This window comes from Rhinatrema bivittatum, chromosome 7 (assembly GCF_901001135.1).
Source record: "Rhinatrema bivittatum chromosome 7, aRhiBiv1.1, whole genome shotgun sequence".
NCBI classification, from domain to species: domain Eukaryota; kingdom Metazoa; phylum Chordata; class Amphibia; order Gymnophiona; family Rhinatrematidae; genus Rhinatrema; species Rhinatrema bivittatum.
In genome coordinates this window covers 297284062-297309099 of record NC_042621.1, presented here as the reverse complement: position 1 = coordinate 297309099, position 25038 = coordinate 297284062, and the positions used below count along the sequence as shown (strand labels likewise).

At 46.0% G+C, this 25038-nt stretch overlaps 1 protein-coding gene across 2 annotated transcripts in view; it reads right to left on the bottom strand.

The window, feature by feature from the left end:
* FAM160B1 (family with sequence similarity 160 member B1) overlaps positions 1 to 25038 on the bottom strand; it is a 108598-nt gene that overhangs the window by 8084 nt on the left and 75476 nt on the right. Inside the window, exons 15-16 of one of the 2 annotated variants that reach the window (XM_029610467.1) lie at positions 21565 to 21705; positions 5667 to 5770 (exon numbers count right to left, since the gene is read on the bottom strand). In XM_029610467.1, the coding sequence (XP_029466327.1) occupies positions 5667 to 5770; positions 21565 to 21705 (245 nt within the window). The remainder of the gene's footprint in view (positions 1 to 5666; positions 5771 to 21564; positions 21706 to 25038) is intronic. The other variant, XM_029610469.1, reaches the window with a different exon arrangement.

Sequence of the window (25038 nt, the reverse complement as noted above, 5' to 3'; positions counted from 1 at the left end):
ACCAGAAAAGTGGTCCAGCACTTTTCCCCAAAGCGTCCCTTATTCACGGAAGGACCTACACAAAGAAAAGTTGGTTCTTACCTGCTAATTTACGTTCCTGAAGTACCACTGATCAGTCCAGACAAGTGGGTTCATGCATTCCTACCAGCAGATGGAGGCAGAGAACAAAACTTTGAGGCACTGCTACATAACTCGGAGTGCCACCTGCAGTCCCCTCAGTTTTGACCGGTACCCAAGCCAAGATGTCTACTCTAACAAACCCCAATAAACCTTGGGCGAACGGAGACTTAAAGTTAAAGCCCCTTGCAAACTAGGCTCCCTTGATTTAACACAAACATATACCAAACTATGTACAGTTTTCATTACTTTGATTATATCAAATGCCAGCTTAATTAGCTGAGCAATATCCAGAAGCAAGGAACATAAGAACATAAATTGCCATGCTGGGTCAGACCAAGGGTCCATCAAGCCCAGCATCCTGTTCCCAACAGAGGCCAAACCAGGCCACAAGAACCTGGCAATTACCCAAACACTAAGAAGATCGCATGCCACTGATGCAATTAATAGCAGTGGCTATTCCCTAAGTCAGCTTGATTAATAGCCGTTAATGGACTTCTCCTCCAAGAACTTATCCAAACCTTTTTTGAACCCAGCTACACTAACTGCACTCTCTGGACTGATCTGTGGTACTTCAGGAATGAAAATTGGTTCTTCCCTAATTTTCCTTTCTTGTTTATATCCTGGATCAGTCTAGACGAGTGGAATGTACCCAAACCCCTCTATTCTGGGCGGGAACCCGAAAGACACACATGCAATAAACTGTCCCCAAACATTGCTTCCTCTGAAGCCCGCACATCTAAGCGGTAATGTTTGGTAAAACCGTGAAGAGAACACCACGTCACCGCACGACAGATCTCCTGCGGAGAAAGCAGGTGACACTCCACCCACAAGGTCACCTGTGTCCTAGTGGAATGCACTTGCAACCCTTCTGGCACCGGCCGGCCCTTGCAGATGTAAGCCGAAGCTATCGTCTCTTTTAACCACTTTTAACCAGCGAGCAATAGTGACCTTGGAAGCCTTATTTCCCTTCTTTGCCTCACTGAACAGTTGTAAGCACTGTAGCATTTGCCGTACCGCCTCTCACTTGCACCATGATCCGATCTCCGAAAAGGATTCATCATCTTGACATATCGCAAAAGGATACGAAGCACATCCAATAAGTGAAGTTCCCTAGCCATCAAAGAATCAGCTGTCAAGTTTGAAAAAGCCGGAAGCTTGACCACCTGGTTAAGGTGAGAAGAGGACACTACCTTCGTCAAAAAAGAAGGAACCATACGTAAAGAAACCCCATTGTCCGAAAAACACAGGAAAGGGTCCCTACACGATAACGCTTGCTGCTCAGAAATTCGCCTAGCCAAGCAGATGGCCTCTAGGAAAACAGTCTTCATGATTAAATCCTTCAACGACACCCTTTGCATTGGCTCAAAGGAAGGGCCATACAGATCCTGAAGAACCACATTCAGATTCCATGCTGGACAGATCTTCCATACTGGAGGATGCTTTGCCCCTTTTAGGAAACAAGCCACATCCAGATGAAACACCAGCAGTCTTCCCCGAATCCTACCATGCAGGGAACCCAAAGCTGCTAACTGGACTCAAAGGGAATTATATACTAACCCGTTAGACAACCCGCTCTGCAAGAAGGTCAAGATCTGTGGAATGTCCAGCTTTAAGGGCTGCACTCTATTCAGCAATACCAGGATTCGAAAACTCTCTACACCCGACATAAACCATTGAAGTGGAAGGTCTCCTTGCCTGAAGCAAAGTTGCAATCACCGGCTCCAAATATCCCTTCAAACGGAGCCACTGCCTCTCAAAAGCCAAGCCGCTAAACAGAAGACATCCTCTCGGTCTGAAAATATGAGTCCCTGTGGAAGTAACTCTGAGAGATGAACCAAGTGAATAGGTCCATCTACTGCCAGACACAGAAGGTCTGCAAACCACGGCCAACGCAGCCATTCGGGAGCACCACCAGAATCACTCTGCCCGGATGAATCTTGATGTACCACAGCACCCATCCTATGAGCGGCCATGGAGGAAACACGTACAGCAAGAGGTGTGTTAGCCACGGTTGCACGAGAGCGTTGATGCCCTCCGATCCGACCTCCCGTCTGTGACTGAAAAAGTGATCCATTTTCGCATTTGCAGGAGTCGCCATGAGGTCTATCACTGGTTTGCCCCACCTTGCCTGCAGCAAGGCGAAAGCTTCCGCCAACTCCCACTCCCCCGGATCCAGACGCTGTCTGCTGAGGAAGTTCGCCTGCAGGTTGTCCACTCCGGCCACTTGAGAAGCAGCAAGCCTCACCAGATGTTTCTCCAACCACACGAACTGCTCCTGCATCTCCAGCATCACTAGACAACTCTTCGTTCTGCCTTGACGATTGATGTACGCTACTGTCATTGCATGCTCCCACCGACTTGCTCCGAACGAACAGAAGAAACACCAACAAGGCCTTGCGCACTACCCTGGTTTCCAGTCGATTGATCGACCAAACCACCTCCTCTGGCCCCTGAGCCGACTTCCCTTGACAAATTGCCCCCCATCCAGAAAGGCTGGCATCCATGGTTACTGTACCCAGTTGGGAATTTCCAGATCCATTCCCTTCTCCAGATTGTGCTGTGACAGCCACCACAAAAGACTGGACCTGGCATCCTTTGGCAATGGTAAAGGAAGCTGAAATTCCTCCGACAGCGGACTCTAACAGGATAACAGAGCCCCCTGCAGAGGATGCATGTGAGCAAAAACCCATGGCACTAAATCCAGCGTAGAAGCCATGGACCCCAGGACCTGCAGGTAATCCCACACCTTAGGCACCGACAGGCTCAGCAACTGAAGAACCTGACTCTGCAGCTTGACGACTCTCTCCGAAGTCAGGAACACCCTTCCCAGCTGTGTATCAAAGCTTGTGCCCAGATACTCCAAAGACTGGGTCGGCTTCAGACAACTCTTTGCGAGGTTCGTCACCCAGTCAAATGCCCCCAGAAGCTGAAGTACACGATGGACTGAGCGACCACACTCTACCTCCAACTTCGCTCATATCAGCCAATTGTCCAGATATGGGTGGACCAGGACACCCTCCTTCTTGAGTGCCGCAGCCACTATTACCACCACCTTTGTGAATGTGTGCAGCGCCGTCGCCAACCCAAAGGGAATAGCTCGAATCTGAAAATGTTCTCCCAGAACCATGAACCTCAGGAACCTCTGATGTTTGGGTCCACTTCTCGTAAAAGAGAGAGAGCCTCCTTCCGATAGCTTCCATAAAGGAATGGACCCACACACCTTCACTGCCCAACCTTACTTCCACTCCCCCCTTGGGAACCACCGTCCTTCGGGGATCTGCTGTCTGCCCGAACTCTGTTTCTGTGATGCCAGCGCAGGGGCTCTGCTCACCGGAAATCTCCTAGCCTATGGAAAATGGGTTCACGGCAGAAAGGACATCCTAGGATCCTTCCGGTCCTCAGGTAGGTAATTTATTGCCTTTTGACTCTTCCAACTGCTTCACAAGCTGCTCCAGGTCCTCCCCGAAGAGGAGCTTTCCCCTGAAGGGGAGGTTTGACAGCTGGGCTTTAGACCACTCATCCGCTGACCAATTTCAAAGCTACAGGAGCCTTCGTGCCACCACTTCTGAGACCATACTCCTGGCAGAAGTCTAGACCATGTCATACAGAGCATCGGCCACATAGGCTATCCCTGCCTCTAAATGGGCCACCTGTGCTGCTTCAGACGCCGTTCCTGAACGCTAGTCTCGTGCCTTCTGCACCCAGGACAAACAGGATGTCTGCATCAGACTTCTGCACACAGCTGCCTGAAGGGTAAGTTGAGACTTCAAAGTGCCGCTTGAGTAGGATCTCCAGCTTCCTATCCTGGACATCCTCGAGAGCCACTGCTCCTGTTACCGGGATTGTTGTGTTTTTAGTAACCGCTGACATGGCTGCATCCACCTTGGATTCCAAGGTCTGTTCTGGCAAGGGTTATAGCTTCCCCATAATCATAGCAACTTTCAGGTCTACCTCAGGAGATTCCCATTCCCAATCCACCAACTTCTTCACCTGCTTCAGCAATGGGAAAGTGGTAGGAGGTCCTCCAAGAGTGGGCTCACCCCTTTCCTTGTCCAACTCTTCCTGGGCGGCTTTGATCCTGAGCTCCTCCAGAACCTAGGGAATCAATAGACCCAGTTCCTCCCTCCTGAACAGCTGATCCCCCTCGCGGGTCATCTCCTTCCTCAACAGGCACAGTATCTGAGTCCTGAGGACCCGGATCCTGTATGGGGTCTCCCAAAGTATCCAATGGATTCCAATATGGGTCATGCCCCAGATCTCCCAGGGCACCAACAGGGTCCTTGTCCGGTCCCCCTTGAATCTGTTCAGGATCATCCAGACTATCCGACGAATCTTCCTCCTCCGGGGCACGCCCAAGTCCCAGCATACGCAGGATTCCTCCTGACTCCGCAGGTCCTCTAGCCTTTTTGGCCGCCTGGGACTTCCTAGGCAAGGGTTTCTTTGGCCGTATGACGGAGAAGCAAAAACCCTGTAGAAAAAGCCTCTGGGTCTGAGGAAAAGGATTCCTGATCGGCTTTCTTCACAAGTCCCTCCCCGTCCCCTGCCACCGATAGGGTTCTTTTCCAAAGGCAAAAGCGTGGGGGGAAAATCACGAGGCTCAGATATGGCAGCCAGCACTTCAGCATGTGCTGCCAAAATGGCCACCAGCTTCTCTGCCCTGCCCCCCCAGAGCCTCCAGAGCTGTCACAGCTGCCTGTACTTTCATGCCATTCTTCAGGGGTCCCACCGAGGTCCCGCCCCACCCAAGGCACATTCGTGGCAAAACAAGGTTGCATCAAGGTGAGCTTGCCTCAAACCGCAGCTGTGGCAAAGTTTGCTGCACTGTGCTGGAGCTGACATGTCGGGGCGGTCAGGCCTAAAAATAAACAGAGCCTCTGCAATCACACTCGCCGCTGTCCTGGTGCTGAAAATTCAGCACTCAGCTAACCCCGAGAAGGCAGGTAATTCAGCTGCTCCCTCTGGCCTGCCTCTCGGCAGGAAAACAAATATTTACCCGCTCCTCAGCCCTGCACAGAGCCTCCGCTGCTGCTGATCTCTCCTGCATCAAGTCTCTCCTTTTTTTTTTTTTTTTAACTAAATTAAAGAGACAAGCCACAACTGAAAGAGGGAAAGAACTACTCCCCTGCTTCTGGAGATAGGAGGCTGAGGAGACAGGCCCACTGAGGGAGAAAGGACTCCGAGGGGGAGAGGGAACCAGGACCCCTGGCTATCTACCCCTCCCCCCCCTGTCAAGAAGGGCTGAGTCCAGACAGGGATTACCACCCCCCCCCCCCCCCCGCTTGCCCTGCTCCACCGAGGGACGGCCCACGAGGGAACCTAACACCTCGGGGAGCCAAATCCTCTTCTTATCTTATCCTTTTTTCTTCAAACAACTCCAGACTGCAGGTTTGCACCTCTGCCATCTGCTGGAGACAGAGAAATACTGAGGGACTGCAGGTGGCACTCTCGGATACGTAGCAGCGCCTCAAGGTTTTGTTCTCTGCCTCCATCTGATGGTAGGGATGCATAAACCCACTCGCCTGGAACAGGAAACTCCTTTTACTTACATGGGCCCCTCGGGCTCTAATCCCAGCAGGCGTTTTCTCACTAGCAGGAGTTTCGGTGTGAAATCTGGGATGCGCTGGATTCTCACCATAAGGTCCCCAACTACCTGCAAAGCACAGCAAGGATTCATCAGATCAGCAGGGATTGTTAAAATAGGGTTTCCTGCTTATTTCGTACAAGTTGGAATGGATCTTCTCCCAGAGCAATGTACATGCATATACCGACCTGACCATCAGTTAAAGAGGACCCACTGCAGGCTGCGATACCTTTTATCAGCCAACACAGAGAGTGATTCTGCAAGGATGTACTGAGATATAGCCATAGGATAACCGAGGTGCTAAAATACTCCTTTTTTGATAGCCTGCGAGATATCGTTCTTGCATCCAAATGTCTCAAGCTTTGGATGCGCAAGGCCCTTACACTACTAGCAAAAAAAAAAAAAAATCTATTCTGCACTGTTGGTTGACAGAGGACCCACCGACGATGACCCTGGAGAGAAACCAGCTTCATCAGTTGGGTTTATATGAGAAACATATGGAAAAGAGAAACATTACCGAGGAGGAAGAGGAATTTTTACTGATCTGGAACTCAGTCCTTGCCGCGTGGGGTGAGAAGTACGACTCTTGATAATTTTGGGTGGTGATAAGGGTGAGGGGATGGACCGTTGTGTTAGAGAGGGCGAGTATTAATGAAATGGCTCGCTGTAATACTGTCATTCTGTAAGTAATAAAGGATGGGAACAGGTGGTGGGATTGGGTTTGGCTGTTTGGGAATTAAAATTGGATGTGTGTAGTGGATACTGGGAAGTGTCCACAAGCTGTCCCGTACTGCAAGATATTCTTCCTCGTTTATTGTTTCTGACACGGTCTTAAAATTGGACTTTTGCTTTACTCCCTGTCAATTTCTGGTTTATTAGTTTTTCTGAACCAAACAAAGTATCAAGGAATAACAACCCATGTATAAATGAATATAAACAAAAATAAATGTGAATGCAGTTTAGCAAATCCTCAAATCACACATAGGTAAATTATTCTGAAATGGCATCAAACGCAGAGCTTTTTTTTGTCTTTTTCAATAATTTTGCTTTTTCTTGTATGATAAATTGTGTCAAAAAAAGGAAGTGCACAAGTGAAACAAAATAAATCCTTAAAGTCGACAAGGATGCCAAGCTTGTCACGCAAGAAAAAGCAAAATAACTGAGCGACTGGTGGCACACCAGGTTAAGTAGCGGGGTCAGTGAGGCTTGTCTTCTCTGTCTCCATCTGCTGGCAGGAAGGCAAAACCTAAGAGTCTGGACTTATCTGGGGTATGAACTGGAAAACAAAATCATTTAAAAAAGCAAAAAAGAAAAGGAAGTTTGGTGAATGATGACAGGAGATAAGAGTTTTTTACTTGGAAAAAGCTTTGGGTTTACTCCATGTAAGATGCCATTTCAGAAATATGCAGAGTTGCTTACCTGTAACAGGTGCTCTCCGAGGACAGCAGGATGTTAGTCCTCACACATGGGGGTGACATTAAGAACATAAGAAATTGCCATACTGGGTCAGACCAAGGGTCCAAGCCCAGCATCCTGTTTCCAACAGAGGCCAAAACCAGGCCACAAGAACCTGGCAATTACCCAAACACTAAGAAGATCCCATAATACTGAAGCCAGTAATAGCTGTGGTTATTCCCTAAGACAACTTGATTAATAGCAGTTAATGGACTTCTCCACCATGAAATTTATTGAAACCTTTTTTTAAACCCAGCTACACTAACTGCACTAACCACATCCTCTGGCAACCAATTCCAGGGCTTAATTGTGCGTTAAGTGAAAAAGAAATTTCTCCGATTAGTTTTAAATGTGCCCCATGCTAACTTCATGGAGTGCCCCCTAGTCCTTCTATTATCTGAAAGAGTAAATAACAGATTCAAAATTATCTGTTCCAGACCTCTTATGATCTTAAAGATCTCTATTATATCCCCCCTCAGCCATCTCTTCTCCAAGCTGAACAGCACTAATCTCTTCAGCCTTTCCTCATAGGGGAGCTGTTCCATCCCCTTTATCATTTTGTCGCCCTTCTCTTTTTTGAGATGCGGTGATCAGAATTGTACACAGTATTCAAGGTGCGGTCTCACCATGGAGCGATATAGAGGCATTATGACATTTTCCGTTTTATCAACCATTCCCTTCCTAATAATTCCTAACATTCTGTTTGCTTTTTTGACTGCCGCAGCACACTGAGCCGACGATTTTAAAGTATTATCCACTATGACGCCTAGATCTCTTTCTTGGGTTGTAGCACCTAATATGGAACCTAACATCGTGTAACTACAGCAAGGGTTATTTTTCCCTATATGCATCACCTTGCACTTATCCACATTAAATTTCATCTGCCATTTGGATGCCGAATCTTCCAGTCTCTCAAGGTCCTCCTGCAATTTATCACAATTTAATTAGTAATTTAACTACTCTGAATAATTTGGCATCGTCTGTGAATTTGATTACCTCACTCGTATTATTCCTTTCCAGATTATTTATAAATATATTGAAAAGCACGGATCCCAGTACAGATCCCTGAGGCACTCCACTGTTTACCCTCGCCACTGAGAAAATTGACCACTTAATCCTACTCTCTGTTTCTGTCTTTTAACCTGTTTGTAATTCACGAAAGGACATCGCCATCTATCCCATGACTTTTTAGTTTCCTTAGAAGCCTCTCATGAGGGACTTTGTCAAACGCCTTCTGAAAATCCAAATACACTACATCTACTGGCTCACCTTTATCCACGTTATTAACCCCTTCAAAAAAATGAAGCAGATTTGTGAGGCAAGACTTCCCTTGGGTAAATCCATGCTGACTGTGTTCCATTAAACCATGTCTTTCTATATGCTCTGTGATTTTAATCTTTAAAATAGTTTCCACTATTTTTCCCGGCACTGAATTCGGGCTCACTGGTCTATAGTTTCCCAGATCGCCCCTGGAGCCTTTTTTAAATATTTGGGTTACAATGGCCACCCTACAGTTTTCAGGTACAATGGATGATTTTAATGATAGGTTACAAATTTTAACTAATAGATATGAAATTTCATTTTTTAGTTCCTTTAGAACACTGGGGTGCATACCATCTGGTCCAGGTGATTTACTAGTCTTTAGCTTGTCAATCTGGCCTACTATATCTTCCAGGTTCATAGTGATTTGGTTCAGTTCATGTGAATCATCACCCTTGAAAACCTTCTCTGGAACCAGTTTCTCCCTAACATCCTCAGTAAACACAGAAGCAAAGAATTCATTTAGTCTTTCTGCAATGGCCTTATCTTCCCTAAGAGCCCCTTTAATCCCTCGGTCATCTAAAGGTCCAATCGACTCCCTCATAGGTTTCATGCTTCGGATATATTTTTAAAAGTTTTTATTATGAGTTCTGTCTCTATGGCCAACTTCATTTCAAATTCTCTCTTAGCCTGCCTTATCAATGTTTTACACTTATGTTTGACAATGCTTATGCTTTTTCATATTTTCTTCAGATGGATTTTTCTTCCAATTTTTGAAGGATGTTTTTTTGGCTGAATAGCCTCTTTCACCTCTCCTTTTAACCATGCCGGTAATCGTTTTGCCTTCCTCCCACCTTTCTTAATGCATGGAATACATCTGAACTGTGCTTCTAAGATTGCATTTTTAAACAATGTCCACACCTGTTAAGAACATAAGAACATAAGACCATGCCATTCTGGGTTAGACCAAGGGTCCATCGAGCCCAGCATTCTGTTTCCAACAGTGGCCAATTCAGGCCATAAGAACCTGGCAAGTACCCAAAAACTAAGTCTATTTCATGTTACCATTGCTAGTAATAGCAGTGGCTATTTTCTAAGTCAACTCAATTAATAGCAGGTAATGGACTTCTCCTCCAAGAACTTATCCAATCCTTTTTTAAACCCAGCTATACTAACTGCACTAACCACATCCTCTGGCAACAAATTCCAGAGTTTAATTGTGCGTTGAGTGAAAAAGTTTTAAAATGTGCCACATGCTAACTTCATGTTGTACACTTTTAACCTTTGCAGCTGCACCTTTCAGTTTTTTCTATTTCCTCATTTTATCAAAGTTTCACTTTTGAAAATTTAGTTTTACAGCTGTAGATTTACATATTGTCCCCCTTCCAGTCATTAGTTCAAATTTGATCATGTTATGATCACTATTGCCAAGTGGCCCCACCACCATTAGCTCTCTCACCAAATCCTGCGTTCCACTAAGAATTAAATCTAAAATAGCTCCCTCTCTCATTGGTTCCTGAACCAATTACTTCATGAAGCAGTCATTTATTACATCCAGGAACCTTATATCTCCAGCATGTCCTGATGTTACATTTACCCAGTCAATATTGGGGTAACTGAAATCTCCCATTATTACTGCACTGCCAAATTGGTTAGCTTCCCTGATCTCTCTTAGCATTTCATCATCTGTCTGACCATTTTGTCCAGGTGGATGGTAGTATACTCCTATCACTATACTCTTACCCAACACACATGGGATTTCTACCCATATAGATTCTACTGAGCATTTAGTCTCTTGTATGATCTTTATCCTGTTGGACTCTATACCCTCCTGGAGAGCCCACCAAGTTGATCCTCCTTGTCATTGCGGTATAATTTGTACCCTTCCACCAGGTCTCTGAGATGCCAATTATGTCTAATCTCATCATTCATTGTGATACATTCTAACTCTCCCATCTTACTTCTTAGACTTCTGGTGTTGGCATACAAACATTTCAAAGTGCCTTTTTTGTTTGTATAACAATATTCTTTTCAGTTGATATGGATAATTTGGAATTCTTTAGCTCAGATGATTCTTCACTTATAGGCACATGGGCTCCCTTTGCTTTTATAGGAACCTCTCTACTGGGATGCCCTAACTCTCATGTTTCATTAGTATCCTTCAAAGACACATTCCTCGGAACCATGCACTGCTGAGTGACTCAGTTTTCCTTCTTGTTCTAGTTTAAAAGCTGCTCTATCGGGGGAAGGTAATGCCACGGGACAAGATGGCATCCTAAATTAAGAGCTCCCGAACACCTCGAGATTAATCTTGACTGAATCGCTGTCCATCCCCCACCAACAGCGGAGTTTTTTCAGATTGGGGTGATCCACATTCTCCACCTTCATGACATCCAAATGAAAACGTACAGATTTAAAGGAACACTCATACTCAAAAGGAGCAGCGAGTGTGGATGGGCTACCAGAGTGCATGGATTCCGAGCTGGCGGGAACACAGAGCAGTGAAGACGGTATGCCACCAGGAGATTCGATCCCCCCGATATGTGCTGTCCCCACAAGGGAAGAATTTCGACAGTGGTTCGGCGATCTCCACAAAGATATGAAGGAGAATAAAAAGGAAATGATCAACATGATGGCGGAGCTACGGGCGGAGATGGCGGAGATAGGCCGCCAGGTAGATGATTGCAACGCTAGATTGGACGCGCAGGCCAACAAACTGGACAAAATGTAGACCTAATGCGACACACTAACCCAAACTGGCTCGGACATACTACTTAAGCTGGAAGACTTGGAAAACCAGAATCGCAGGTGCAACCTGAAGTTCAGAGGCGTACCTGAAACAGAAGTCTATAACGACTGCCATGTTTTGGAACAAGAGTCTGAGAGGGGAACACCCGAAGCATGCCCGATAGAAATAGAAAGGGCACATAGAACATTGGGACCCAGGCCGGGAAATCAACCATGCGACCTAATTGCCTGTCTTTTACGTTACTCGATCAAGGAGAAATTACTAGCTGTAGCAAGGAAACAGCAGTCCTGGCAATGAGAATCCCAGTCCATATCAGTGTTCTCTGACCTATCGTCGATGATAATAAAGCTTCGACAGGAATTCCAGCCTATTACATTGGTATTACGTAAAGAAAACCTACGCTATCGGTGGCTATTCCCGCTGGGGATCTCCATAAACATCCGGGGCATTACATCTAAAGCCAGCACTCCAGCTGAGAAGGCGGCCATCCTGAAAGCAGCAGGCCTCTTCGTCAAGGACTCCACTCCCCTGGCAGTGCATGGACAAGCTGAGACACCTCGATGGCAGAGGGTGGAAAAAGGAGGAAGGAGACTGTGTCGGCAAACTGGAGCAAATACCCAGCTTACAGTGGACGGCCTTGGGTGAATTGTAGCTACAGTGCTCACACCTGAGACACTTTTTCAGTATATGGAAGGAAAACAATCAAGGAGAAAAATGAAGGGGAAAAGAGCAGAATGGTGGTTGTGTCTTAAAGCGGTATATTATCGACTAACTCAATCGACTAGAATCATGCTGATGTTGGTGAGGAGATGGGTAGGGGTTAAACGGGATATAAAAGAGGTCAAGGGGAGCCTGGGCGTCGGGTCTAGTGGGGTACACCGCCCTCCTCTGCGCAAGCACTTCAGCTATGGCGACATGGCATTTGGAACGGGGGAGAGGAGGGGAAAGGTGGGAAAATATTGTTGGTCATGCAAAATTAACAACCAGGAGGATCATTATAAGGGTGAACAGCAGGGTAACAGCCAAGCGGGAAGGGGCCATAATGGGGTTCATACAGTGGTGAGAGGCCCAATTGATGTCCAAATATTGAGGCCAATGAGATACAAGTCAGATAGAAAATGACATTAGTAATGAGTGAACAAAATGATGGCACTTAGATTTATGTCCCTTAATGTAAAGGGCCTCAATACCCCATGTAAACGGCACCTCCTCAAAAAGGAGATTCAAGACCAAGGGGCAATGATAGTATGCCTACAAGAAACGCATTTAAAATGGCGTTATGAGCAACTTCTCGCTTGGCCAATGTTTGCACACCGATTTTTCTCTGCAGTGGGTAAAACAGCTAAATATTCTGGTGTGGGCATATTGTTTAAGCAGGGCTTTGATTGTATAATACATAGCCATGTGGAAGATGTTAATGGTAGATTTTTGTTGGTAAAATTTGAATATCAGGTGGAAATGTACACTTCATTGAATGTTTATGCCCCGAAAACAGAACAGAGGGATTTTTTTTTAACATATAGACCAAATATTGGATAGGGAAGAGGAGGGACTTTTGATTGTAACAGGAGACTTTAAACTAACTCTATGCCCTCGATTAGACAACTCAGGTGGGAGTAGCATGGGAACTGGCCCGCCAGGAAGCGACTAAAGTCTATGCTAGTAAAATGGGATCTAAATGATGTATGGCGACAACAAAACCCACATACCAGAAATTACTCGTTTTTCTCGCATCCACATCAATCTTTTTCCCGTATAGATTTCTTTTTGGTGGATAAGATGTTATTGGGAAGGGTTATTCACATTAGTATGGACTCCATTACATGGTCAGATCATGCACTTTTATGCATGGAGCTACGTAATAACAGTGGCACACCAGGGTTCAGCCCATGGAAATTGAATGACACTCTACTAGCTGGCGATGCTTTTTGCAAGCAACTGCATAAAGATATCTCCGAGTACCTAGATACAAACAAAGGGGATCCCACACTGGTGTGGGATTGCTTGAAGGCAGTGGTGAGAAGCAAGTTAATATCCAGAGAGGCCCTCGTCAAAAAGAGGAAACAGTGTGCAAAACAGCGATTGCTAGGTGAAATAGCGAATCTGGCAGTAACTCATAAACAGACATTTTCCAAGGCCACATACATGAAATTACAGAAGGCAAGGAAAGAGCTGCAGGATTATTTATTTATTTATAAACTTTTATATACCGACATTCGTGGGAACATTTATTTATTTATTTATTTAATATATATTTCTATACCGGACTTCACGAATGGACGTCACATCAGGCCGGTTTACATGGAACTTAGGGGATTAACAAGAGTAACCAAACAAGAAGGCTGAAACAAGCAAAGTTGAACTTGGGGGCTAAAGGAGCCAGGAAGAAAGGTAGAACGGAATTGGCAACATATAAATAATAATATAAGACGGGTTATGAGATTAATAATTATCTCATTCCTTGGGCTGAGTCCGAAGTGGCATTTTGACTAGGGGAAGGCTTGGAGGAAAAGCCACACCTTCAGTTTTCTTCGAAAGGTATGAAGGCAAGGTTCCAGTCTTAGGTCAGTCGGTAGTCTGTTCCAGAGGACAGGGCCTGCTGTGGAGAAGGAACGTTCTTTGGTGGTTTTTAGACGGGTGTATTTTGTAGGTGGGACTTGAAGGGTTCCTTTATAAGCTTCTCTGATGGGTCTTTCGGACGAGTGGTGTTTGAGTGGGATCTGAAGGTCTAGTGTGAGCTGTTTGTGGATAGATTTGTAGATTATAGTGAGAGCTTTATATAGAATTCTATATTTTATTGGCAGCCAATGTAGGTTTCGGATGGGGGTAATGTGAGCACGGCGGTTTACAAATAACTAAAAAAGAATAGAAAATACAAAGAACAGGGAAAAGGGGATAGAGGAGCAGCTTAGAAGTGAGGAGATAGAGGTAGCAGTGGGAAAATAAATAATGAGAGGGAGAACAGATAGGAACAATGCCATTGAGAGATGCAGGCGGTGAATAAACTTATTATGGGAACAAAATAAACCATGGGATATGTAAATAATAACCGTGGGATAGTAACAAACAGAACAATTTGCAATTTTACAAGTTTACAAGGATATGGCAGAGGCTGAGATCTTAGCTCAACTCTCGCTGGTTAAACAAGAAAACTTCGAGTGGGGAAATCATTCAGGGAAACTATTAGCTAGATACTTAAAGAGAAGGATGGCACAAAACCAGATTTCAGAGATAAGACACGAAGTGTTACGATCTGTGTGTCTTGAACTAATAGTGGGCCCTTGGGTCGTGGCAAGTGAAGACTCCACCCACAGGGAGGAGCCCTGTGGGCCCTTACCACAACAGGCAAGGTCTCAGCAGTGATGGACAACAGAGGAAACAACTTTATTATACAGCCAATGGTGATCCGACGAGCAGATCAATAGAGTCAGTCCCGAGAGAGTGACCTGCAGCTGGTCAGTCCGAGTAGTAATCCTCAGCGTGGAGTAGTCTGGTGAATGCCTTCTCTAGGTGTAGCTTGTGCTGGCAACTCCGGTAGTGGACTGCAGTGCGGGGTAGGCCGGAAGCCGATGAGAAGTTGCACAAGACTGGAGGGATCTGGTAGTGGCCCGCAAGCGGGGTTACCCGAGGATTCATGCCACAAAGGTAGAAGAGCAGGTTTTGTACTCATGCCGGTACTGTGGAAGTAGATGGAGGATCAAGCACCGAGGAGGTCCGAACAAGAACAGCAAAGGTCGTCCGAGGATGATGCAGGAACTCACTGGAACAGAGAAACAGAAAGTAATGGCTCTCCGAGGAGTGGATAGCCCTGAGTGCGGCAAGGCCCCCGAGGAGCAGGTACCTAGGTCACCCAGTAGGATAGCGAGACGGAGTCCCAGTGTGGCGGAAATAGCAGGACAGGAATCCTTGCTAACTCGACTTGCAAGAAGTCAGCTGAGTTTAAGTATGCTAAGCGGATGACATCATGCGGTGGGGATGCCCTCGAGCTTCCCGCCATGACGCGTTTAAGGAGGGGGCAGGCGCGCGCGCGTGCCTTAGATAACCCCGGATGTAAGATGGCTGCTGGGAGCGCCCACGCCGTCCCGGGCATGCCATGAAGGTTGGCGTGTGGAAGCGGAGGCCCCCATTCTCCCCAGACTCTGAGCTGCATAGAGAAAGGAGGCGAGCAGCAAAAGTCGCAGCTGCCTGCGACCGACAGGCGCAACACGAAGATGGTAGTTTAATCACTTCATCCCCTGATATTAGGCAGTTTCCGGCAGTTTTACGGGGCCCTATATGAGGCAAATACAAATATCTCCCCAGAGCAGATTGATGCCTATTTCAAAGATCTTAGCCTCCTCACTCTTTCTGAGGAGGAGAGAGGTTATATGGACCGAGAAATTTCTGCCCCTGAAATTCAACAGGCAATCAAGGAACTCAAGGCCAATAAAGCCCCAGGCCTAGATGGGTACACGCCACAGTTTTACAAAAAATTCTGGTCCTCGCTGATAGACCCCCTGGGAGCATTATTTAATTCATTGAGGGAGGGAAGCCCACTGAGGCCTGGTGCTAATGTTGCAGGTATAATTATATTGGGGAAACCAGGTAGGGATCTAACACAATGTGGGTCATTCAGACCCATCTCTTTAATCAATGTGGACCTTAAACTGCTAGCGAAAATAATGGCGAATCGAATGAACAGGGTTATGGCAAGGCTAGTGCATACAGACCAGGTGGGTTTTATCCCCGGCAGAATGGCTGCAGACAATATACGCAAAATAGGAGACCTAGTCTGGTGGGCTAAAAAAGAATCCATCCCGGCGGTCCTTCTATTGGTGGATGCAGAAAAAGCCTTTGACATGGTGCACTGGCCATTCCTATTTCACACCCTGAAGACGATGAATTTTGGTCCTTATTTTCTTAATTGGATACAATTGTATAACACACCTATGGCTAGAGTGAAAGTCAATGGGACACATTCTGAGCCTTTTCCCATAATAGGGGAACAAGACAGGGTTGCCCTTTATCCCCATTACTTTTTGCGCTATTCTTAGAATCCTTGGCTATTAGGGTCCGCCGAACCATACCAATCAGGGGAGTATCTATAGGGGAGAGGGAATACAAGATGTCACTGTTCGCTGATGATATCTTGTTCACCTTGACCCATCCATCTCACTCCTTAGTGGGAGCATTGACTGAACTGCAAAAATTTGGCAGTGTGTCCGACTTTAAGCTTAATGTGGAGAAATCTGAGTTGCTGAATTTCTCTGTGGCGGCTGAGGACCTAGTAACGTTGAAGTCCTCATTCCATTTTCGGTGGGCATCAAAAAAATTAAATACTTGGGCGTCTACATAAATAACAACCCCAATGAGCTGTATCAGCTAAACTACCTCCCCCCCCATACAAAATTTTTTCCAGATCTTAGACAGATGATCTGAACTGTATATATCATGGTTTGGCAGGATATCCTCTGTGAAGATGAATATTTTACCTAGATTGGACTATCTATTTCAATCCCTATCAATACACATCCCACGGTGATAATAAAGAAAAGGCAACAGCGTATTTTTTCCTACATCTGGAAGCGTAGGCCCCCCCAGGGTATCGAATGCTGTTATATTTAGACCTAAATTGAGAGGTGGGTTAGGGGTACCCAACTTGAGATGGTACTTTATGGCAGCTCAGTTGCGCACTATGTTTGATTGGAACAGGAAGGGAGAGCACAAACAATGGGTAATTATAGAACAATCCATGATAGGAAAAATGCCACTCAGATCGCTTACTTGGCAGCCCAGAGCTACCTGGTTGCCATTGAAATGCCTTCCTCTGCTGACCAATACCACATTGGCGGTGTGAGAGCAATGGCGTTGTCAGTTGGTAGGAAAACAGCAATATATTTTTAGCACCTGTATCCAATCCCACGCCTCTTTCCCCATGGGAGATCAGTCAAGATTCTTTAAAACTTGGGGGGTAAAGGGCATTACGCGATTAGGGCAGCTTTGGGAGGCAGGGGCTTTGGTACCCTTCCCAATACTTCAGGACCGATATCAACTACCAGAGGAGGGCATATTCCCTTTTCTTCAAATACGACATTTTTTGTTGGCTGAGCAAATGGGAATAGACCTCGCACTGGGCAAGACTCAAATGGAAAATTGGTGTGACCAAGCGGATAATATGCAGCGAGCGATCTCACAAGTGTATAACTTTATCAATAAAGATCCGCTGGAAAAGCCGGCTTACATGAGGGCATGGGAAAGAGACATAGGCAGAACACTTTCCAAGGAGACTTGGGACTCTATATTCCTCAACTTACACCCAACTAGCGGAAAACTACTATAAGGTCCTATTACCATGGTATATACACCGGTAAAAATGCATAAGCTTGATTCGACACAAGACAGCAAGTGCTGGAAGGGGTTGCGGGCAGAAGGGAACTTTTTATCACCTATGGTGGACATGCCCCCGGGTATCACAATTTTGGGAGGCAATCACACTACTCATTCGAGCCATTATAGGAGTAGAGGTCACCCTCTCCTCCGAAAATGCCCTTCTGAACCTCCCCCTGGATATACCACAGGATCAGGGATGGCTGACTTCTAACATATTGATAGCAGCGAGATGCGAGCTGGCCGCGTTGCGGAGATCAGATAACGTACCCACAATGGCGAGCATCACCTCAAGGTTGGAGAGGCTCTGGTCCCTTCATAGGATGATTGCACTACATAAACACGACTGCTCAAGATTCTTGAAGATATGGAACCCTTTAAAAGTATGGTTGGAAAAGAGTGGCTCTCTGGGGGACGGGGGGGGGGGGGGGGGGGGGAGAGATCCCCTGAGATAGCACAGGAGAGCCATACACCTGAGGTACCCGGATGGGTCGTTTACCGGAGGCAGTCCTGCCTCAAAATTCTTATAAGAGACTGTTTACCCATTACCACTGGTTAACTCCTTGACTTATTCAACAGTATTAAGGATGTAGCCCACCTTTCTGGGAAGGGGTGGGGGATTAAGAAGGTTAACCGCAAAACTCACAAAAATGGTTGCAGGTAAGTTCACACAATGTTTATTCATGTTTAAAATGGATGTATCTGAACAATGTTGTATGTTTATTGTCACAATAAAACCATAGATTAAAAAAAAAGCTGCTCTATCTCCTTTTTGAAAGCTAGTGCCAGCAGCGATATTTTGCATAACCCATCCCAGATTCCCTTCCCTATTACAATGAGCTGCTTTGCATGGGATTTGCAATCATGAGCTTTTATTTGTAAATCGCTCAGGGTTTATGTATGAGCAATCAAGAAATTTTAATGCATGAAATGCAAACGAAAAATGAAATGAACTTTGCAAATCCATGCAAAGCAGCTCATGCATAGGCGATCTGATGCAAATAAAATAACTCGGCTGACTCAGAAATTTGTCAGCTGCGTTATTTTAGCTACACCTATTTGAGAAACGCTAATCTAATGCGGGAGCATCAAGATCCTAATGTGGGTCCTGATGCTCCCACATTAGATTTAAAGGGCCCACCTTAAAAACCTGATCCCCTCCTAGTCCCAGGGCTGCCACTCGAGATGGCCTCCGACAACCAAAGTTTAAAAACTGAAGCGGGTGACTGCTTGACAACGGGTCCCCCCCCCCCACTAACCCAATCATCAAGTTGGCCACTGCAGCCATAGGTACCCCATCCCCCCTTTCAAAACAAAAAATGGCCGACAGATCCCTCCCGGACCACCAACATTAAAACAAGACCTCGTTGGTCTCAAATGGCCCCCTTCCTCCTGGACCCTCCACTTCCTAAAGAATCGTTAGTTTAGAGTTGGGTTGGGCCCCCACCCCTGACCTGCTCAGCAAATCTTTCAAGAGAAGGGGGCCCAGTTGACGCCATTTTCCAAAATGGCACCGACCTGGCTTGCCCCAGTCACATTCCCAATTCTGAGGTAATGGGGGGTGTGGGGGGGGCCCTCTCTAGAAAATCAATTTTTAGGGCTTGGAGGGTCCGGGGGCCACTATAAACAAGGTCTCTTTTAATTTTGGGGGATCCAGGGGAAGGATCTAACGGACATTTTATGTTTTGTAAAGGCGATGGTGGTCCCCATGGCTGAAACGGCCAACTTGGTGATTGGGTTGGGGGGGTGGGGGCTGCCATTGCACGACCACCTGTATCTGTTTTTAAACTCTGGTTTTTCGGGGGCCGCCACAAATGGTGGCCCAAGGATGAGGGGGGGGGGGGGAATCATGTTTGACCCCCACACACTTCTTTGCCTTTTTGTCACCTTTCTTTCTTTTTTTTAAGGTGGGCCCTTTTAAGGCCATGGTGGCCCCATGACTTGGGGGGCCGACATTGCACGCAGAGGGACCTTGTCACATTGTTTTGCTCCTTGGTGTTTTGTCATGAGATAAAACCACCCGGCGATACAGCCACAATATTTTATTTTTTTTAAAGAGAGGGGCTCACTATCGTGGCTTACACTCCCCACCCGCACGATAGTGGGGCCTCTCCCATGAAAAAACCTTGCGTCTTAGCGCATCCAAGCCTATCCGGACAGTAACTGAATATGCACCTCAATGTGTGTAAAGGGGAAATGTACATTTACCTGTTAATCTCCTTTCTTTCAGTCCTGCCAGCTCAGACCAGGACCCATGGCATGCAAGGGCTCTCAATCTGACAAGTTCAGAAGACTAGCAGACCACTCTGAAGGTGGTTGGCCTAATCATGATCTTAATGGATGGATTACATGATTCCTATATTAATAACCACGAAGTGAAGTTTTTTTGTTGCATTAGGTTTTGGTTGTAGTGGTGATTTAGAACAGCACAGCATTGAAGGAGGAAGTTGACTTAGGGAATGGCCTCTGCTATTACTGGCATCAGTAGCTTGGGATCTTCTTAGTGTTTGGGTAACTGCCAGGTTCTTGTGGCCTGGATTGGCCTCTGTTGGAAACAGGATGCTGGGCTTGATGGACCCTTGGTCTGACCCAGATGGCAATTTCTTATGCTCTTAAGTACAAAGCTTTGGACCTGAATTGTCCCTGATACTCAAGGAGAGTAGAGCAAAAGGTGGGGGGGGTAGGGACAGCATCCCACCAGTAGCCCCCTCTGGTCTCTGGCGATGCTCCATTGAAGGAGGGAGCCTGAAGCTGTCACCTCAGGAGTTTCTTCGGTTTAGGGCCAGGCTCAACTGAGGGAGGGAGAATTCATCCGTCACTTCAGGAGCTGTGCACCAGAATTTTTCTGTTCACCCAGCCTAATCAGGTCTTCGCTTCCAGCACGAGAAGATTGTCCACCATCTGCTGGAGACAGAGAATACTTTTAGGCTGGTGTCAGCATAGAAGCAATGACATCAGCGAACCTGTTGTTCTCTAGCTCCATCTGCTGGTTCACATGCAAAACCCACTTGTCCAGACTGGTCTGACTGGATGAAGAGGAAACAGACAATTGCCGTGGGCTGTCTTAGCTTTGACATAGGATACTGAAGAGCTGATGGCAGCATCAGATCCCTACTGATCACTTGTGATCACTGCATCAAAGAGGAGTAAAGTCAGCTTTGAGCATCATCAGCTGGCAGGGGGACATAACCCACTTGTCTGGACTGGTCTGGCATGGAGAATAAGGACAGAAGCAACTGTTTTCATAACATGAGTCCAGCCTGGGGGAGATACACACTGCTTACACAACTTCAAAAACAGATTTTGGTAAAAACCAATGCAAGTCTTGCAGAAAGAAATCTTTGCATAGTATGCATTAAAACAATCACACCTCCTGTTTTATAGCAAACACAGTTGGCTCAGGAGAACCAAATGGATTCTCATGCAGCTAGAAGGCCAGATTAATACTCAAATAGATACACACACACACACACACATCTACACACACTCTCAATAGCAAAAAAATACTATCATATAAATACCAAAGGATAAGTGAAAAACTATAATATAGATAAAAGGATTATATGAGATTATTATGTACAAAGGCTACCGAATCAGGTGCCAGCAGGCCTTATTTATTTATTTATTTAAATCTTTTTCTATACCGTCGTTAATGTGGGTACCGTCACAACGGTTTACAGTAAGGCACAAAAAGTAATGCTATTAAAATCTATCAGTTTACACAGGTGCCATAAGGTTCGGTAAAGAGATTCAATCATTTCTGGCCAAAAAACCCCACCCTTAATGTAAAACAAATGAAATCTCATATGTTGCCACCCAAATCTTAGTGTGGAAAATGCTGATATACTCAGGGAGATTTATTTCAAAAGTGCTTCATCAAACCACAGCCTAATATCGTGAGAGTAGAAAAAATATGTACGATATAAATCAGAAGTTTAAACGAGCTTAGCTGCAGATCAGAGCAGTAGAACCAGTAAAGTTACCATTGTGAAAATAGTATAAAAGTTAAAAATTTCTACTTCTGCTTACTCACCCTGACGATAACGGAGAAGAGCGACCTGCAGCTTGCAGCCAGATTTACGTAAGGATCCAAGAGGTATTCATGTATGTGTGGATGGTGGAAGAGAGCCAGTTTGGACAACACAGACGTTACTTGTAAATTTACGTCGTACGGCTAGGGATGAAAAGAAATCAAAGAGAACTTAATCACTGAAATGTCATAGCATCGTACGCTTTCCTCAGTTGCTCTGAATAGTTAGATGGGTAAGTGTAAAAGGAGGGGGTGGCACCCTTGCAACTCCACCCCCCCCCCCCCTCTATACAACACAACAGAGCCTTCTGTTTCAGAGCACGCAACTTCTCCGAAACAAAAGCAGCGTCCCATGCCGAACATCCTTCCGCTACCCAGAGCTCATGCCCAGGGCCTGCGGAAAAAGCCTCCCGAACAGAATGGGGCCGATAGTCACCCTTTGGCAATGCCACCGGCTAGGAAGGAGTGCCCCGTGCTGAACGCAGCTGCACACACCACCACACACACACACACACAGCCCACGCCCAGTGCCTGCAAGAAAACCACCCGAACACAATGGGGAAGACGGTCAGCCCGTGGCACAGCTTTCCACTTAACCGGCTACTGCTTTTGCCTCCTAAACTGAGCGGTAGTCCAGCCAGGTAGGTATTTGGTTGAAAATAAGCTTAAACCTAACTAGTTCAGGGTTAGCCAGAGAAACTTAGCCAGCTGGTGCGGGAAAAATCAGCACTAACCAGCTAAGTGCCCCGGCCCTTAAAAAAAACCCTTCGGGCTACATCAGATAGTTAGACTAAGCCGCTCAGTGGGGTGAAATTTTCCCTGTAAGCTCAACACTCCAGCGTAACATGATAACCAGTGATAGCCGTGTCTCACGAAGGCTTAATGCACAAGCTTCTGGGCAGCCTTATGAGCCAGGTGACTTTCTTTACTATCTTTCTTAAGTGTAAATTTTACTGCTATAGTCTAGCACAAGGAGTGCCCCTGAACAACTTCAGCAAAACTGGTTGCCCTAGGAGCGGAACCAGAATTTGCTGTCCCAGGAAAGTGCCCAGAGACCGAACGCATGAAAGCAACTGAAACCTGCTGCACCAGCCCAGCACGTGCCACTATCTGCTGGCAAGTGCCTAGTCTGCAGTACTCCTTATAGTAGTGATGATGTCACTAAAAGGTTGTGGCCCTCTGTCTCCACCTGCTGGCTTGGTGGCATAAACCCATGCATCTGGACTGGTGTAACAGGATAAGGAAATCCAGTCTGGTTTTGAATACCTCTACTCAAGCTGCCTGCATTCACTCAAAGCAGACTATACTGGAACAAGAAGAAAACAGACATAGGAAGTAATTTTCAAAAGGCTTAACACGTACAAGAAGCAAATATTGTAGCAATTTTCAAAAGCCCATTTATCCATGTAAAACCTTTTGAAAATTCATTAAAATTTCAAAGGAGTTATGTTCATAAAAGTAGCAATTTTCAAAACTCATTTACACGTGCAAAGGTGAAATGTGTTCTTACCTGATAATTTCCTTTCCTTGAGTTCTGCTAGACCAGTCCTTATACTTGGGAATTCCCCATTCCTCAGCTGCTGGAGACAGAGGGCACATCACCCTCCTCTTGATCTCATTGTTGGCTACAAGGGGGAAGTGGTTCTAGGCCTTTGCCAGCAGCCATCTGCTAAAGCAATCAAAGACACCCTATATTTATTTATTTATTGTTCTAGATTATATGGGTCCCTCAAAGTTATCTCTACTCCCTAGGGAGGGTGAAGAGGGAAAAAGAATGAGAGAGAGAGAGAGAGACGGATTTCCTGGGGCAATCTCTGCTTGTGGCCTGGACTGGTCTATCTGGACTCAAGGACAGGAAATTATTAGGTACGAACAAATTTCACTTTCCTTTTCCTCCTGCTAGATCAGTCCTTACACTTGGGGGTTACAAAAGCTACCACTAGGCCGGGTGGGAGGAAGACAAGAGTGCCCTAAGAGCCCCGACCCAAAAGCAACAATGAGTGCAGGGACAACCAGGTGGCGGCTTTGCAAATTTCATCTGGTGAAATAGATGAGGCTTCTGCCGAGGATGATGCCCGCGCCCGTGTGCAGTGTGCATGAAGTGTCACGTGATCTTGCCTACTATTGAGTATGGGTGGCCAAGGAGACTGTTTGTTTCTTTGATCAATCTCGCTAGTGTGGCCTTGGTGGCTACTTCTACTTTTCGAGGTCCTCCGAACAGAACAACCAACCTGTCTTTCTGAAGAGGTTAGTCATGTTTAGATATATTTAAGGTACATGGTGTACGTCCAGGTGGTGCAATCTTTCATCCTTACCCTCATATTCATTTCTTCTAAAGGCTGATAGTGACACCGCCTGATTCAGGAGGAAGGGAAATGGAGAAATTACTTACCTGATAATTTTGCTTTCCTTAATGTAGACAGATGGACTCAGGACCAATGGTTATGCTCCCCTGCCACCATATGGAGACGGAGACAGATTTCAAAGCTGACATCACCCTAGATACACTCCTGCAGTGACCTCAGCCCTTCAGTATCCAAAGTGGACATACTATTGAAAAAACTTGATTTAAAATATGATTAAAAATGGATAACCGTAACTGTACTCAAACAATCATAAACACTGAACCCCAGTAAGAATATAGATACCCATATCTAGGGAATGAATGATGGCTTATCCGTAATCTTCTTGGAAACAATATCTGCTCCACAGGCAAATCCTTGGCACCATTGTGGGCAGCCGTGGGCGGGATGTTGAGCCCATCTGTTTACACTAAGGAAAACAAAATTATCAGGTAAGTAATTTCTCCATTTCCTAGAGTGCAGCCAAATGGACTCAGGACCAATGTGATGTATAAAAGCTACTCCTGATCAAGGCAGGAGTCTGCTCGCTGTCCGGTTAACATCGCCCTTGCAAAGGATGAATCCTCTCGGGCCTGTACATCCAGGTGATAGAACCTGGAGAAGGAGGACCATGTCACCGCTCGGCAGATATCGACGGGAGACAGCAGTCTAACTTCCGCCCATGAGACTGCCTGAGACCTAGTGGAATGAGCTTTAATCTGAGAAGGTAATTGCTTTTCCTGCTTCCACATAGGCTCCCGTGAGCACCTCCTTAATCCAGCAAGCTATGTTAGCCCCCGAAGCTGGTTTATCCTGCTTCCTTCCAACGTGAAGAACAAACAGGCAGGCCGTCTTTCGGACCAGTTCTGAAACTTCCAGATACTGCACCAAAGGTCTACTGACATTCAAATGACGAAGGAGGAGGGATTCTTCCGCGTCCTTGTGCTTATCTAGGGATGGCAACGAAATGGACTGATTCAAATGAAACTTCAAGACTACCTTGGGAAAGAAGGATGGAACGGTACGAAGCTGTAACGCTCCTGGAGTCATCTGGAGGAACGACAAGGCCTGCAGTTCAGAGATGCAACGTGCTGAGCATATAGCCACTAGGAACACCATTTTCAAGGTTAATAAA